This window comes from Bombyx mandarina, chromosome 04, assembly GCF_030267445.1.
Source record: "Bombyx mandarina strain Sakado chromosome 04, ASM3026744v2".
Classification (NCBI taxonomy): domain Eukaryota; kingdom Metazoa; phylum Arthropoda; class Insecta; order Lepidoptera; family Bombycidae; genus Bombyx; species Bombyx mandarina.
In genome coordinates this window covers 6,242,648-6,258,360 of record NC_143211.1, presented here as the reverse complement: position 1 = coordinate 6,258,360, position 15,713 = coordinate 6,242,648, and the positions used below count along the sequence as shown (strand labels likewise).

Genomic DNA, 15,713 nt, shown 5'->3' with positions numbered 1-15,713 from the left:
ATTTTAGATCTTAGAATAAATACGGTTTTATTTCGCCAACCTTTACATCATAACCATACACACTGAAGCAGACGTTAACACGCGACAGAGGTCATAACTAATTCAATTAAATGACAGTTTATAGCAGCACATGTGATGAGCACTGCAGTAGTTTAGCGCTGCATTCAAATCAATGTCGTCGTTGACGTCACGAATCACTAGATCGCTTCTTGGCTTTTTTTTTTAGCAAGCTTTCGGTAGACTGACTCGGGCTGATTTTCGGAATGTTTACAGAATTTCAAACGTGAGGAAGCGATGATAATAAACTAGAACAATCTCGTGCATACACCGGCGTTAAATTTGGAATTATAAAAATAATGTTTTTTTTTTAATAATACACTTTACATATTTACAAAACGGCACAGCCTCATTGCTGTAGAAATATATTTTCTAAGCTTTAACTTGACAACCACTTCCCTTCCACGACATAGAGTCAAAGAAGTAGGTCGTTCAAAATCTATGTTTATTTAAGCAAGTGTAGGATAACTATACTCATACATTAATTCATTCGCCCAGGAAGGTACAGCCACCCAGACAGTTTCTGCTCCAAAAACAATTATTGTGCAGTCCTTTTTTTTCCTACCTATGCTTGAGCCTTGAGAGCCTTGAGAGGCTATTTCAGCGGGGTGCAGTCCAGTTTCGACGTTAGTATGATGTAAATCGATTTCATTACTGGTGGTAGGACCACTTGTGAGTCCGCGCGGGTAGGTACCACCACCCTGCCTATTTCTGCCGTGAAGCAGTAATGCGTTTCGGTTTGAAGGGTGGGGCAGCCGTTCAAACTATACTGAGACCTTAGTAGATGTCTATGGACTCCAGTAACCACTTAACATCAGGTGGGCTGTGAGCTCGTCCACCCATCTAAGCAATGACGTGGTAGTCGTCCCAACCGCACATAGCATAGCCGCTTAGGTTACCAACGATTAGGTAGGGCAAAAAAGGTAATCGCATAAGGCTGGTGTTCGATGACAATATATTATTATACAAAATGGTATTTTTGTGCAAAAGTGAACCTCGTTTCTTTAAAAGTAATATTAAAGGTAATGTAGCTTTTTATCAATAATAGCGGCCCGCTCCGGCCCCGCTCGGGTCTTTAACAAAAATTTCAACGATATTTGACGTTATTTTATTTTTTTAAATAAAAGAACACTTATTGCGGCACAATTACAATAGTTAGACATAATATGCTGTCGCAACGCCTTTTGTAATTAATAATGTGTTCTAGAAAGTCGTGGTACATTATTTTATTCTATCATCAATAGTTTTCGCAGGGCACGTGATGTAAAGAACATTTTAGGTAATTTTTTTACACCTTGGGTTATATTATTGAAGTTTTAATAAAGATCCCTATTTTTTTTCAAAATAGATTATAGTCTATGTCACACGGGAATAGTGTAGCTTCCAAACAGTGAAAGAATTTTTCAAATAAGTTCAGTGGTTTCGGAACCTATTCAATACAAACAAACAAACAAATATTTCCTCTTTATAATATTTGTATAGAAAAATAATTAAGTAAAAATGCTTTCCGTCCGTATTGTCGTCGTCGTGGCCTAAAGGATAAGACGTCCGGTGCATTCGTATCGAGCGATGCACCGGTGTTCGAATCTCGCTGGCGGGTACCAATTTTTCTAATGAAATACGTACTCAAGAAATGTTCACGATTGACTTCCACGGTGAAGGAATAACATCGTGCAGTAAAAATCAAACCCGCAAAATTATAATTTGCGTAATTACTGGTGGTAGGACCTCTTGTGAGTCCGTACGGGTAGGTACCACCGCCCCGCCTATTTCTGCCGTGAAGCAGTAATGCGTTTCGGTTTGAAGGGTGGGGCAGCCGTTGTGACTATACTGAGACCTTAGAACTATATCTCAAGGTGTGTGGCGCATGTACGTTGTAGATGTCTATGGGCTCCAGTAACCACTTAACACCAGGTGGGCTGTGAGCTCGTCCACACATCTAAGCAATAAAAAAAAAAAAAAAAAAAAAAAAATTTTATCTTTTTTATTTTAACTCACAACTTTATTTTAAGTCACAATCTCATAGCGGCAAACGTAGGGACGCTGTTCCAAATCTATACCCGTTTGAGTTAACTTTTACGCGATCGAGAAGTTAAAAAACTCGCACAAGCACACGGGTGCGTTGATGGTAAAAAAAAAAAATCAGTGTAAAGAGAATGCACGGCTCCCCGGATTCCAGTTTAGCCGAAACCCAACGTGATGCCGTAAAGAGGTCATGGGGAAATAGTGCTAGCTCGAGGAAACACTAAGAAACACTACTACCACCGATTAAATTGCGCTACCCTCTTAAATTCTGTCCTTACCACTTCGATAAAGCGGCACGACACAAGAACCCTCTCATCGTGGCCGCCGGTAACTACATTCCCGATCCTGCAGACGGAATGGAAAGCAGTCGACGTCTCCCCAAACACGTCATTTCGGATCCTCCCGATCCACTAACGGTGCTTTTAGGTACCTCAAGCACCGGTCATCGTTCTCGTCGAACCCGTCGCTCGCGAAGAAGGGCTCGACGAGTAAATAAACCCTCAGACACAGCCTACTGAGTTTCTCGCCGGTCTTCTCAGTGGGTCGCGTTTCCGATCCGGTGGTAGATTCTGCGAAGCATGGTTCTTGCTAGGGTTCGTGTTAGCAACGTTGTCAGGTTTGAGCCCCGTGAGCTCACTTACTAGTTAAGATTACGCTGAAATAGTCTATCAAGGCTCTCGGCTAGATAGGAAAAAAAACTGTCCCTAGACATCAGGCATTTAACATTTACAAATGCAACCTTGTGACGCCATCTATGGCGATTTATTGGAAGCGCATAACAGCGCCATCTATGCAAAAAAACATAAATTAAAAGTAAACAGCACTACTGAAGGAGCAGCTGGTTATAAAGATAAATTAAAAAAAATAGTTAGCTAATGTTAGAAGGAAACAAAACTCCTTTAGTATATAGTCTAGATAATTTATTAAAATTAATGATTATCTAAATTATTTATTTACATTATTGAGTTGGTAAGCAGGTAAGAGAAAATTCTCTTTTTAAAGTTGAAAGTGTAAAAAATCCTAATGTGTTGTGCTTACTGCACTTTATATTTTTTGTCTAATATTTATCACTGAAAATACTTTTTGTCTTGTTATTATAACAAATATACTACATATTTAATATGTATGATAGATTTTATTTTACTTTTCAACTTTGCTCATGTTTTTTTTGCAATAAATTTCAGTAATCAGCAATTAAAAATTAGTGTAAATAATCATCACATTCTTAATCTAATTAAATGAGTATAGTTTTCTAAAATTAATTAATTATAAAACACAAATATTAAATGATTAGTAACTTAATTATGTTTATTATCACATGCTTTACAATTAATATTCATTTAAGTTCTTAAGTCTTGCAATTAAATTAAATAATGACATCAGCTATCAAAAACACTTAATGGAACAAAGTATAGATTTGGGTTCTTCCAGAGTGAAATGGTTCAGAAAAATATTTGTTGTCGTGTTCCTATTATAAGAACTTAGTTTATATTATACTCTTGGTTATATTTTTTAGTTATAGAATTTGTTTGGATTCAAAATTTTGGGCACCTATGTTATTTAATGCATTTGCTCTACTTTGAATGTAGTCAATTAAAACATCTTATCATTATTTGTGGTCATTTTAATTAATAAAATCTGTTTCTGAAAATGTGCGATGTTAAGAACTCTTTGTTTATCTTTTAAAATAAGGCCTAGGCGGTGTAATAGCTAAATTTTATCATTTTTATAACCCTAACCAAACAAGTTAGTAATATCTTAAATATAAGATAATATCATGTTGCTGTTCTTCTTACCTGATTCTCTTGAGGGCTCCATCGTGTGGTATAATTTATCTAACGTTCACTATAAAGCCACTTTCATAGAACAGTTCAGTTGCTAACGATGAACCTGTCAGCAACAAGGTCGTTGAACTAAATATACCTATAAATGAAATTATACACCTCCCTACTACACGAATATTCTTTGCATTCTACATGTGACACTGTTTTACTTAGGTTTATTATCACGATATCTAAAAGGTTATTAGACGTTTAATTTATGGAACGTACACTAATTTCACCTAAATTTAATTAAAAAAATCACTTGAGTGACATTAAACAACGCGTCACGTCAGGAATATGGCGTTCAAAAACTAAACCTTTCAATGGTAGCCCCACAGCTTAAATTTTTAAAGTTATTTATTTTTTCATAAAAAAACCGTCAATACGTCTTCACTATAAAATAATCAACAAAAACTCACCCTGAAAGTTTTCCATGGAAGTGAAGTCTATATTTTTGAACGACAAATTTTGTTTACTTTTCAATGTGAAGCTAATGTCATCATTGTCAATTTTTGTCATCACTAAAGCTAAAAATACACTGACGATGCAACTTAGAGGTGACTTCCAGTCGCACCTCTCAATCGATGGGTCAGTGGTATGCAACCCACGAATTAAGCTCTAAAGTATAAAGCATTTCGTTATTGACTAAAGTCTAGTCAATACCTTGCAAGTCAATTCCAATAAGCCGGGTACTTCAAATTGCGTCTGTAGGTAGTTATACGCTTTATGTTTTATTAATCACACATGCATTAGTATAATAGCCGACAAACTTCTTGAGCATTTGTTGACGTAGTGGGGGTAAGTTTGCGCATGGTACACTCACGTGCAAAAACATTATATACTCTGCGTCATAATGCAATTAAATTATTAAAATCAACATATGTATTTTTTTATATATTTATTAGAACATCAACAAAAAATGTAGGTTAATAATTGTAATAATTTAATCTTGGGGTAAAATAGATATTCCCCTAGAGCTGTTGCCAGGTCTTGGTTCAGTTGAAGCGAAGCTGGTATTTGTATATTTTTTTTCGTTATCATAATCTTGACCATCATCATCATCACTGTTTTCATCACCCGAGTCGCTATCATCGTGATTAGTCGACATAGGGCTCATCGGTGTAGTTTACAACTCGGTCGATTCGGTCTTCTTTTTTGTCTATAATTAATTCTTTTTTGAAGATATTCGATTCGTAGTAATCGAATATTACTTTTTTCAATTACCAGCTTCCGATTATTTTCTGTTCTTTTTTTCCATCTAAAGCTTAGCTCTTTCATAATACGTCGTAAGCTTCATTCCGAGCCATTAAAATTTATATCTTCTTTAAAATTTTCGAAGCCTTTCTACGGTACGAAGTTTCGCTGCTTGTGATGTAGTTATTATGATTACATCTTTTTATTACAGATTGAACGAAACTATCCATTCCGGTAACTTTCTTCTTCCCTGATCTTTTCTTACCCGGAGTCCGAAACACGGCGAGCAAGCCAGAGCCTTTAGCTTCCTTAATAATGCACCTAACAGTCCTCACTGATGGTTTTGTTACTTCCGAAGTCTGTTTTAATTTTTCCATATCATTCTTCCCCTGTTTTATAATGAAGCAATATACGTCGTACACAATTTTTCTACCCTTTCTTTTGAATACTACACCGGTTTGTCGCGGCATAGTGTATGTTTTATAAAAAAACAACAAACACTCAACAAATAGCAATGGCAACAAAGTCCACAAGTAATATAACAAATAACTTAACGATTAATAACGATAGACTTTAATAATATAATAACTTTCCACTGTACGCAAGCGTACTTTTGGGAGCAAGCGGAATGAGGGCGCGGTGCGGGACGCAAGGTTCGACTGATCTACCAATAAAGCGCTCGATACGATTTCCCCTGCCGTCGCGCCTCACCCTCACCACCAAAGTGATCTAAAATTCGGTTCTGCGCAGTCAAGGTCATTTGCTCAAGATGTTTGCCGGTTACTATATCACATGTTATGTATTATCTTTTTTAATTACGTAATTAGATCATTACAAAAATAAAAACGATTAGCAACATTTGAATTCTCGCTGCAATTTCTATGTCTAGAACTGTCTAGAGCACTAGCTCTTTAAAGGAATTATGTATTTTTCACAAAATGTCCTGTTTTATTTTGTACATTTTTATTACTAAAGAACTTTGGTATGAAAACAGCAGGGTTAAACTAATAACACAGTATACGGTATGTAGCGGCTTAGCTCCACCCATGGCATTATTGAAGTCCATGGACGACGTATTATCAAGTGAGCCGTAGCTCATCTGCCTGTAAGGATAACAAAAATAACAAAATATCCATCAAAAGAGTCAAACAAAATATTGTCCGCTTGAACTTTCAAAGTTTTCTATAATTTGCATGTCTATGGCTACTTGAATAACAAATTTTAATGTGCTTAGGTCGTCAACATGAAATTTCAAAAAATTGTAAAAAGCTAATAGGTGTTTTTTGTTGAGAGGTAGAGCGTAAGGCATAGTCTGCTGAACGGCATCACGCTTTAACGTTTTTTAGGATTGAAGTATAACTGGCGATAAGCTGGCCTGCAGGCCTTTCCGGTTTCTCCAGGACAGGTGGGCGAGCACGGGTTCAGTCAGGAAGGGTGCTGTTTGCTAGCAACGCCTCCGAAGGAGACCTAACAACTCAAGAGTAGCTGCTTCGCAAATGAATCTGCTACCGCATCGGAATCGCAACCGCGAGAAAGATGTGGTTCCCGATTTCTTTCTTGACTTCATTAGCGGTAGTTCAGGGTACGCGTCTGAAAGTGCCAGGAAATCTCTGCGCTTGACCTTCTTGTCGACTAACTTAGTGTTTTCGGGGTTCGTGGTTCGAACACTGGTTGACTTGCTCGTATAGTGCTTCGGCCAGTAGCTCAGCCTTGTCATCGTGATCGTAAGCAGGGGGTTACCCTGAGGTGAATACGAAGGGGAGCATAGTTGTCTTGGTTCCTGATTTGAGACTCCTAGCTAGACGCCAATACGCTTAGTGAAAGGGCGCGGTCCTTCTAAATAATTTCCCCACTTTGTGCTACGGGCTTCGTTTAGGTGAGATTTGGCGTCCCACTGCAAACAATTCATCCAAAACCCGTTCAATTCAATGGGATAAAGATCGTAAGGCCGAATTGACGCATTCCTAACTTTTAGGAGTTTTCTGAGCTTGGGGACAGTCTAATGCGGTAAACAGTAGGTATGTCGTCGTATGTGTTTTATAAAAAATGAAGAAAGAAGAAATGAATTTCATTGAAATTAAATTGTATTAAGTTGAGTTTTAATGAAATAGAATGAAACGATATTGTATCATACGAAATTAAAAATGTCCCAATTAAATGTTGGGAATTCATTGCGACTTCAGTGAGATTTTGGAAATATCAATGTAATACACTGCGTTTGTTAATTTTTTTCATACCTTCACATATTAACAGTTGCTAAATGGTTAATTTAAACTGAAGAAATACTAAAATAACAAAAATAGAAGAATGGACACAATTGTTTCGATGTTCTTGTCAAAATCTCCAACACGGCTTAGGCAGACAATAGTCAATTTTCATAGCTTTTTTACCCATTGGTTACTGTGCATGCAAATTGCCTACATATTACCAAACATTTCAATATATTATGACAAACCAAATACCTTAAAGCATACTTATGTGATTTGTGGCAAAAAATATTAAGCATTACGGAACCTTATATAATAAGTGTCTATGACGTAGACTAAATAGGGTATCGCGACTGTTTACTGCGACTATCTCAAATATTATGTGTATTATGCTGCGACTGGTATATAGTCGTATTCGTTAGTTTGTTTCTAGCTTTAATTTTTATTCAGCATGTTTTTTATGCGATTTTATAACCTTGAAGGAATTCATTGCCACTCAGTACTCACTCAACAGTGAATTGGTTGGAATTGGTCCCGGCTACATTTAACAGTGTAGTTTAGTGGCGTGAACAATTTATATTTGGTCTTCTAAATCATAAACTATAGTACAATCATAGAGTTACTAGTTGTAGGTACTTATTAACTCCATGAGTACAATATACTGCGGTGCTTAAATGAATAACAGTAAACGAAATTTTCGACTTTCCCCACATAGAAAGTGTAACATTTAACAAAATAATAAGTAATTTGACGCAGAATTTTACAATTTACTTGCTCGTGTTTGACTGTTACAATAAAAAAACACCAAAACAGTAGTCCAACAACATTGTAGAAGTTCTTGTATTGAAACAAACATGGAAAACAAAACTGAATTTGATTATCCGCATACATTTGTACTCCTCGGCGCGTCTGGGGACTTGGCTAGAAAAAAAATTTATCCTACTATCTGGTATTTATATCGTGATAACCTTTTGCCGCATAACACCAAGTTTATTGGTTATGCGCGTACTAAGCAATCTGTTTCCGAAGTAAGAGAAAGGTGTCAAAAGTACATGAAAATACGTCCAGGAGAAGAAGAAAAATTAGAGACATTTTGGAATGCCAATAACTATGTAGCGGGATCTTATGATGGAAGAATAGATTATGAGTTTCTTAACCGAATCATCAGTAATCACGAGAAGGGCCCTATTGCAAACAGAATTTTTTATTTAGCTGTACCTCCAACGGTCTTTGAAGATGTTACTGTAAACATAAAAAATGCCTGTACATCTAGCAAAGGTTTTACTCGTGTAATTATTGAAAAACCTTTTGGACGTGATGATGTCAGCTCTGAGAAACTAAGTAATCACTTAGCTGGACTATTTATCGAAGAACAAATCTACAGAATTGATCATTACCTTGGTAAGGAAATGGTCCAAAACTTGATGACCATAAGATTTGCAAATCAAATATTCAATCCAGCTTGGAATAGAGAAAATATAGCATCTGTCCTTATATCATTTAAAGAACCATTTGGAACTGAAGGTAGAGGAGGGTACTTTGATGATTTTGGCATAATAAGAGATGTCATGCAAAATCATTTACTACAAATACTTTCCTTAGTTGCAATGGAAAAGCCTGTCACTCTAAATCCTAATGATATTAGAGATGAAAAAGTGAAAGTTTTGAGGCATATCCAACCAATAGAATTAAAAGACATTCTAATTGGGCAATATGTCGGTAATCCTGAAGGTCAAGGTGAAGAAAAATTAGGTTATCTGGATGATCCAACTGTGCCTGGAGACTCCTTAACTCCCACATATGCTCTTGCTACTTTGTGGATCAACAATGCAAGATGGCAAGGTGTCCCCTTTATTCTAAGATGTGGAAAAGCTCTGAATGAAAGAAAAGCAGAAGTTCGTGTTCAGTATAAAGATGTTCCAGGTGATATATTTTCTGGACATGCAAAACGAAATGAACTGGTCATAAGAGTCCAGCCAGGAGAAGCCTTATACTTAAAAATGATGTCTAAATCTCCAGGAATGAAATTTGACTTAGTTGAAACAGAACTAGACCTCACGTATAGTGCACGCTACAAAGAAGCCAGTGTACCTGATGCATATGAAAGGCTCATATTGGATGTGTTCACTGGTACCCAAATGCATTTTGTGCGTAGTGATGAATTAAAAGAAGCATGGCGAGTATTTACACCTATTCTCAAAGATCTCGAAGATAATCACATTAAGCCAGTGCCATATGTTTATGGATCTAGAGGTCCTAAAGAAGCTGATGATAAACTGGCTGGATATGATTTCAAGTATTCTGGGTCTTATAAATGGAAAAAACCTATTCATTGATTTAAAATAAGTCTGTATTGGTTTTCAGGTTGTAGGTAAACTTGGGTCGGTTTTTATTTTAAAGGTGCATAATAAACATATACATATTTAAAATTTGATCAACATTTCATCAATAACTCAATTCTGATACGGGTGATAAGTAGGATTTAAGTTGACTGTGATTAAAAGACAAAAAGCAATTAATAGAATGCTGTTTAATTACCACATCAACTTTTTTTCACTGGTATGAAATGCTTAGTTTTGTTTCCATACTTAACAATTAAAGAAAACTTTCTGCTACTATTAAAATATATAAGTATACATAATTTCTTAATCTCAGAACTTTTTCTGTATTGTTACTTTAGAACTGAAGTATCAATGTAGATTAAATGATTAAAACTTTTAAGGTCATTTTAAGGTTAATGTGGCTGGTATAGATCTGAATGCATTTAATTACTAATGAAGTCTTCCATTGACAGCACAATAATGAACAATTGTATATTGAGTATCTATGTACATACTTAAAATTTAAAATTGTAAACATTCCACTTATCAATATGTTAGTAAATATGATCAACAAATTTGAATAGGGGACCAATTTATCAAATATGGTTGTGCTTGTGCCTTTTCTTCATAATCATAAAAAAATGACAGAGTAATTGAATGAAAGCTGTGATAATCACGTGGTTTATGTAATGAATCACGTTCAATGGTATATGTATTTATAAATGTTAAAGGTCATATTTTGAATAGATATTATCAGCTTTTTGGTTTCGAAAGATTATTGTTACATTATACACAACTTAAAAAAATTAAGTTGATTAAGTGTATTGTAAAATTAATTTTCTTATTGTATTTCATGAAATAAAAATGTCTTGCAACAATGATTAGTTGTATCAATTCATTTTCATCGTACCTGCGTTCACTAACAGTGGTTAAATGTTAACAAGGAGTACACACATAAGCTTGAATATATGCCATAAATTTTTGATCTCAATAACAATCAAGTTTATATTTACTACTAAACCAAATTTAATACATAGGTACTTAACTAACTTACAAACTTTTTTATTTTATTGCTTTGACGATTTGCAAATCACTAACATACTAATTTACTTTACCACCGATGCCAATAAATTATTAAATAATAGTCATGGCCCAAAGAATAAGGTATTCAAATAGTAAAGGGTTCAAATCTGGCAGGCCAATATCAACTTTTCTGGACGCGGCAGAAATAGGGTTACTATAATATATATCTTAGCTAAAACCACTCCACATGGTGGTTGATAACCAGTTATATAAGCTATCTACCTAAATGAACAGGAAATTATCTTTTTTTTTTGTCTCACTTATGCTGATAGCCTTGAGAGGCTATTTCAGCTTCACCCTAACGTTTGTAGGTGAACTCACGGGGCTCAAACCGGAGTGTTGCTAACACTGACCCTAGCAAGAGCAGTGCTTCGCAGAATCTACCACCGGATCGGAAACGCGACCCACTGAGAAAATCCGGCGAGAAACTCAGTGGGCTGTGTTAATTCGCTCGTCGAGCCCTCGTCGAACCCGTCGCTGGCGACCGGTGGCCGGTGCTTATGATGGTGCCTAAAAGCACCGTTAATGGATCAGGAGGACCCGTAATGACGTGTAGGAAATTATCGAAGACTACACTTATTTTATTGCTATGGAAGACAGACTAGTGAGTGTTGTTATGAGGATACAATATCGGACTAATATCAAGATTACAGCTAAGCCTGCGGTAGAGCATCAAAGATTTGCGATAAGTCCATGCGCTGTATCATTCAAATCACTGGTAATTATATAGGGTAGGTACTTGAGTTAATTGTTCTCCTAAACTCTAAAGTCAATACAATTCAAACAAGTTTTGAAGAATTTAATCGTGGGTGCGCTGACAGCGGTTATGCGTTTAGCAGCTGATTCCGGTTATGACTGGAAATTAAATTGTGTATCGGAATAACTATACCTATAATATTAATATTCTAGGTGAAAGCAATAAAACAAACAAGTGTTGAATCGTGTTCAATTGCACGATATAGTGACGTTTGTATTTTATCCTTCAAGAATTTTACTATAAATAGTTTTAAATAAATAGGTACCTAATGATTTTAAATGGTTCTGATAAAAATGGTTTTGTTTGTTCTATTAGTAAAACTAACAGCGATTACAATATTATGTACAATTGATCTTCATTTAAAAACAGGGTTAAAGTACGCTTCATCATCATCTGTCCATAGTCTTCGTTCACTACTGGACAGGTCTCTCTCGATCTACACTAGGTCATCTAGGTGCCCATGCAAGGTAAGGAATCTGGAAAGATAGGCCGGACGAGAACCAGCAGAGAGCGGCTTCTTCAGTTATTTTCGGTAGTGACCGTTGTTATCCTTATTTTATTCGAATCATAAGACTTTAATACTTTTAAGACTTTAAAATCAGAGAATTTTAAAGTTGATATCAATAAAATATAAGATCAATTTGATCTTATCAATGCGCTTTTATAAGCTTGGTACCTATGTATCTAACGAAATCTTTGAAAGAATTTCACGCCCTTCAAAACACCAGATTGATTTGAAACTTGGTACATTTATCTAGGACCGATAACAATACAATAATTTAATAAAATTGTCCGATCATCCTCTTCATATCATTAAGACAACTTCTGTCGGGTCCCCTAGATTAATTTAATATAGGTAACACTGAACACCAGCCAGATGGTCAGATCTGGTAAAGGAAGCGGTTGGTGGTACCTACACTATACCATGCAGTCCATACCATCTATGATAGAACATTGGAGGAAAGTCACATGTGGTCGCGATCCTAAGCAGTGAGGGAACAATGAAGAAGAAGAAGAAGAAGAACACAAAGACAATAGGACCAGAGTGGACTATAAAGCTTCATTTTCATTTATTTAAAATGAGTCGTCTATTATCAAAGGCGGCAATCTGTACATTTGGACAAAAAATTTTTATTGATATGTCAATACAGATTTATTTGAATATAATCGTCTCCTTCAAAGAATACGGTTCAAAACCTGCATTAAATAAAGGTTAATAGTTAACCTGTTATTTATCTAAGATGTCGTTCCGAAGAGTTTTGTGACTGCCAATGGAATACAAAGTCAATAATTCGTTTTTCTGATTTACCAATCATTGTCCAAAAGTCAGATTGCCGCCTTTGATAATAGTCGACTCAAATAAGGAAAGTTTCGGCTTGTTTTCTCAACTAAAGATTAACATATTGTTGAATAGAATATTTTTCACACATTACAAGTATTAATAGGTACTAAGTACTTTTTGAATTTCACTTAAAAGTAACAAAAATTAATATAAAGTAACTAAGTTTAGGTATAAGCTTTTTTATTTTTTTTATTGCTTACATCCTACCTGGTGTTAAGTGGTTACTGGAGCCCATACACATCTACAACGTAAATGCGCCACCCACCTCGAGATATAAGTTCTAAGGTCTCAAATATAGTTACAACGGCTGCCCCACCCTGATGAGTGAAAACCGAAACGCATTACAGTTTCACGGCTGAAATAGACAGGGTGGGGGTATCTACCCGTGCGGACTCACGAGAGGTCCTACCACCAGTAATTGCGCAAATTATAATTTTGCGGGTTTGATTTTTATTACACGATGTTATTCCTTTACCGTGGAAGTCAATCGTAAACATTTGTTGAGTACGTATTTCATTAGAAAAATTGGTACCCGCCTGAGATTCGAACACCGGTGCATCGCTCAACACGTATGAACCGGACGTCTTATCCTTTAGGCCACGACGACTTAAATTTCGCGTTTTTAATTGTCATTAGGTATAATATATTATTTGCGACGTTGGGAATATTCTACATTTTTCGTGGTCACGGAAGAAAGTAGTTTTAATTATATTAACGGCTCGGAAAAAGAGTAGAGAATACCTATGTATTACAACATGATAGGTAACGTATTTCACAAAGATCAGTCGGTGCTTAGATAAATATAAAATAATGTAATCAATCCAATATCAACATGTACCTATCAACAACTTAAACTAAGAACCTTCACAGAAGTGGAACCCTCTATCTTCCTCCTTGCGTCGTAGTCCTCAACGCTGAGGATCATGACCACCCTTCTATATCACTTTCGCTAGCATGATTTTTCACCGTCGGTTTCTGTCTCTGGCGGTGCGGAAGGCGTTGTGAAATGTGGAATCAAGAGTGGTGCGGATCTGGTCCGACCAACGTACTGGATCGCGCCCGCGCGGCTTTCTCCCATACTCTTTATAGATCACGATAAGCCTCTCATATTATATATTCTATACATCCAGGAAATGTAATAAAAATATAAGATTTGACTAATGAAGGGTAATAGAACAAAACAGACGACACGTTTTTTTTTATATAATGAAAGTTAAACTAATGTCCTTATTGAATAGAATAAATATTCCCATGATCAGAAACTTTTTCTAATATTTATTTCGGTTTGCTACAAAACTGTTTTAGATTCCGTTTAACTATTTTTTATTCTGTGCTAAACAAGTATCGTAATTTCATGCGAATTTCACAGAAATAATTTTTAATGTTTTATTTGTAATTCTAGTAGAAAGTTAAAAAAAAGGAAAAATCAGTTAGTATTTTTCATGGCCGAAGAAGAACAGACAGAGACGGAAGAATAGACGTATAATAGTTGTTGAAAACCGTATAATTACCATTACAAGAATGAAGCCTTTCCCTCAGAAGTGAGGTCGATAAGTCTATTATGTATTTGTATTTTTTTGGCTATGTAGGCAGAGAAGCATACGGCATAAGTGGTCATCGTCCCTCATGGACATCAATTATAAAATATAATGTCGCATAAGACGTGTCGTGTCGCAAGACATCTGTTGAGATATATTACGGACATATCGACAAATAAGCCGGAGAAATACTTCCTAATCATAATTTCGATGAACGCCAACGAACGAGGGTCACGTTCTCGATACATTTCACATTTATTTTCTTTTAAATTAGTAACGAACCATGAATAAATATACAAACATTTAAACATCTGCATGCATTGTATTCAGTTTCGTACATTATTTACACAAAGACACCTATGTATATACGTTTAGTAAGCACTGTATTCAACGGTTCATCAGAAACGACTACAAATTAATAAATGAAACAAAAAACCCGACCTCATTGTTTAAAAAACCTAAAGTGCAAAAAGTATTAATATTAAAACCACAATAAAAACTCACACTTTTTATTTGTCCGACGGATTCTATACGTAATATTCTTCTATTTAATAAGTATATTTAATATTATATATAACAGCCATGATTGATACGCATTTAATGACCTCATAAGTTGAAAGGTTATTTTGTGGTTGTTTAAGGGTGGATTTGTGTACCCTGTATTTATGTTCGGCATCTGATAGCTCCCTTGAGACCAGTCTCTCTCATCATTCAGTCAAGTCCATCTCAGTCATCTCCGAGCTAAAACAATATATCCCGCTCTTGAAAAAATCCATGATATGAGATAAAAAAATCTGTCTTCGGACCGTTCACTGTGGGACGCAATTCTTACTATGTTTAAAATAACTGTAATTTTCTACGTTCTTTGGTAGGACGATAACTATTTTTATAGGATTGTCTGACATTTCTATTCTTGGAAGTAGAACTGTAGTAGAACTCCAAATACCGCCCGTATGAATCCTGCAATGACTTTTGGAGATAAGAGCTGCGAGACATCTCGGGCTAGATATTCATCGTTGACAATGCTCATACGCTTCAGTACTAGACCCAGGGCACATATAATGTCTGTGATGCATATTTTTTACCTCCTTCATACAAAATTGACATGTTGCATCATCATTCAGGTTCATTTTGCGCACCATGCACAGTTGCTAGCGTCCAAATACACTGTGAGAACTCCAAATAAAGTGTTTATTTACTTCTACAAAATTTTCTGGGTATATTTGTGCTGGTGTCACTTTTTAGAATGTCCTAATCTCTTACTAATTCTCCATTCTATCATGTCTTTAATTAAGCATTAATTAGAAAATGCATTATGGACCAACCTCAGCTAAATTCTTAAACATGGCTCAAGTCCGGTCATTGT

The 15,713-nt window shown here is 35.7% G+C and overlaps 2 protein-coding genes across 2 annotated transcripts in view; one reads left to right on the top strand and one right to left on the bottom strand.

Annotated features, from left to right (window-relative positions):
* The window catches only part of USP (RXR type hormone receptor), a 54,721-nt gene extending 50,519 nt beyond the window's left edge, over positions 1-4,202 (bottom strand). Inside the window, exon 1 of the mRNA XM_028183991.2 lies at positions 3,879-4,202. Within this exon, the coding sequence (XP_028039792.1) occupies positions 3,879-3,900 (22 nt within the window). The 5' untranslated portion in view covers positions 3,901-4,202. The remainder of the gene's footprint in view (positions 1-3,878) is intronic.
* Positions 4,203-7,575: 3,373 nt separating this feature from the next.
* Positions 7,576-10,508, top strand: Zw (glucose-6-phosphate 1-dehydrogenase Zw). Its single transcript, XM_028183992.2, has one exon. The coding sequence runs from the start codon at positions 8,161-8,163 to the stop codon at positions 9,640-9,642; it is 1,482 nt and encodes a 493-aa protein (XP_028039793.1). The 5' UTR covers positions 7,576-8,160; the 3' UTR covers positions 9,643-10,508.
* The last annotated feature ends 5,205 nt before the right edge of the window (positions 10,509-15,713 follow it).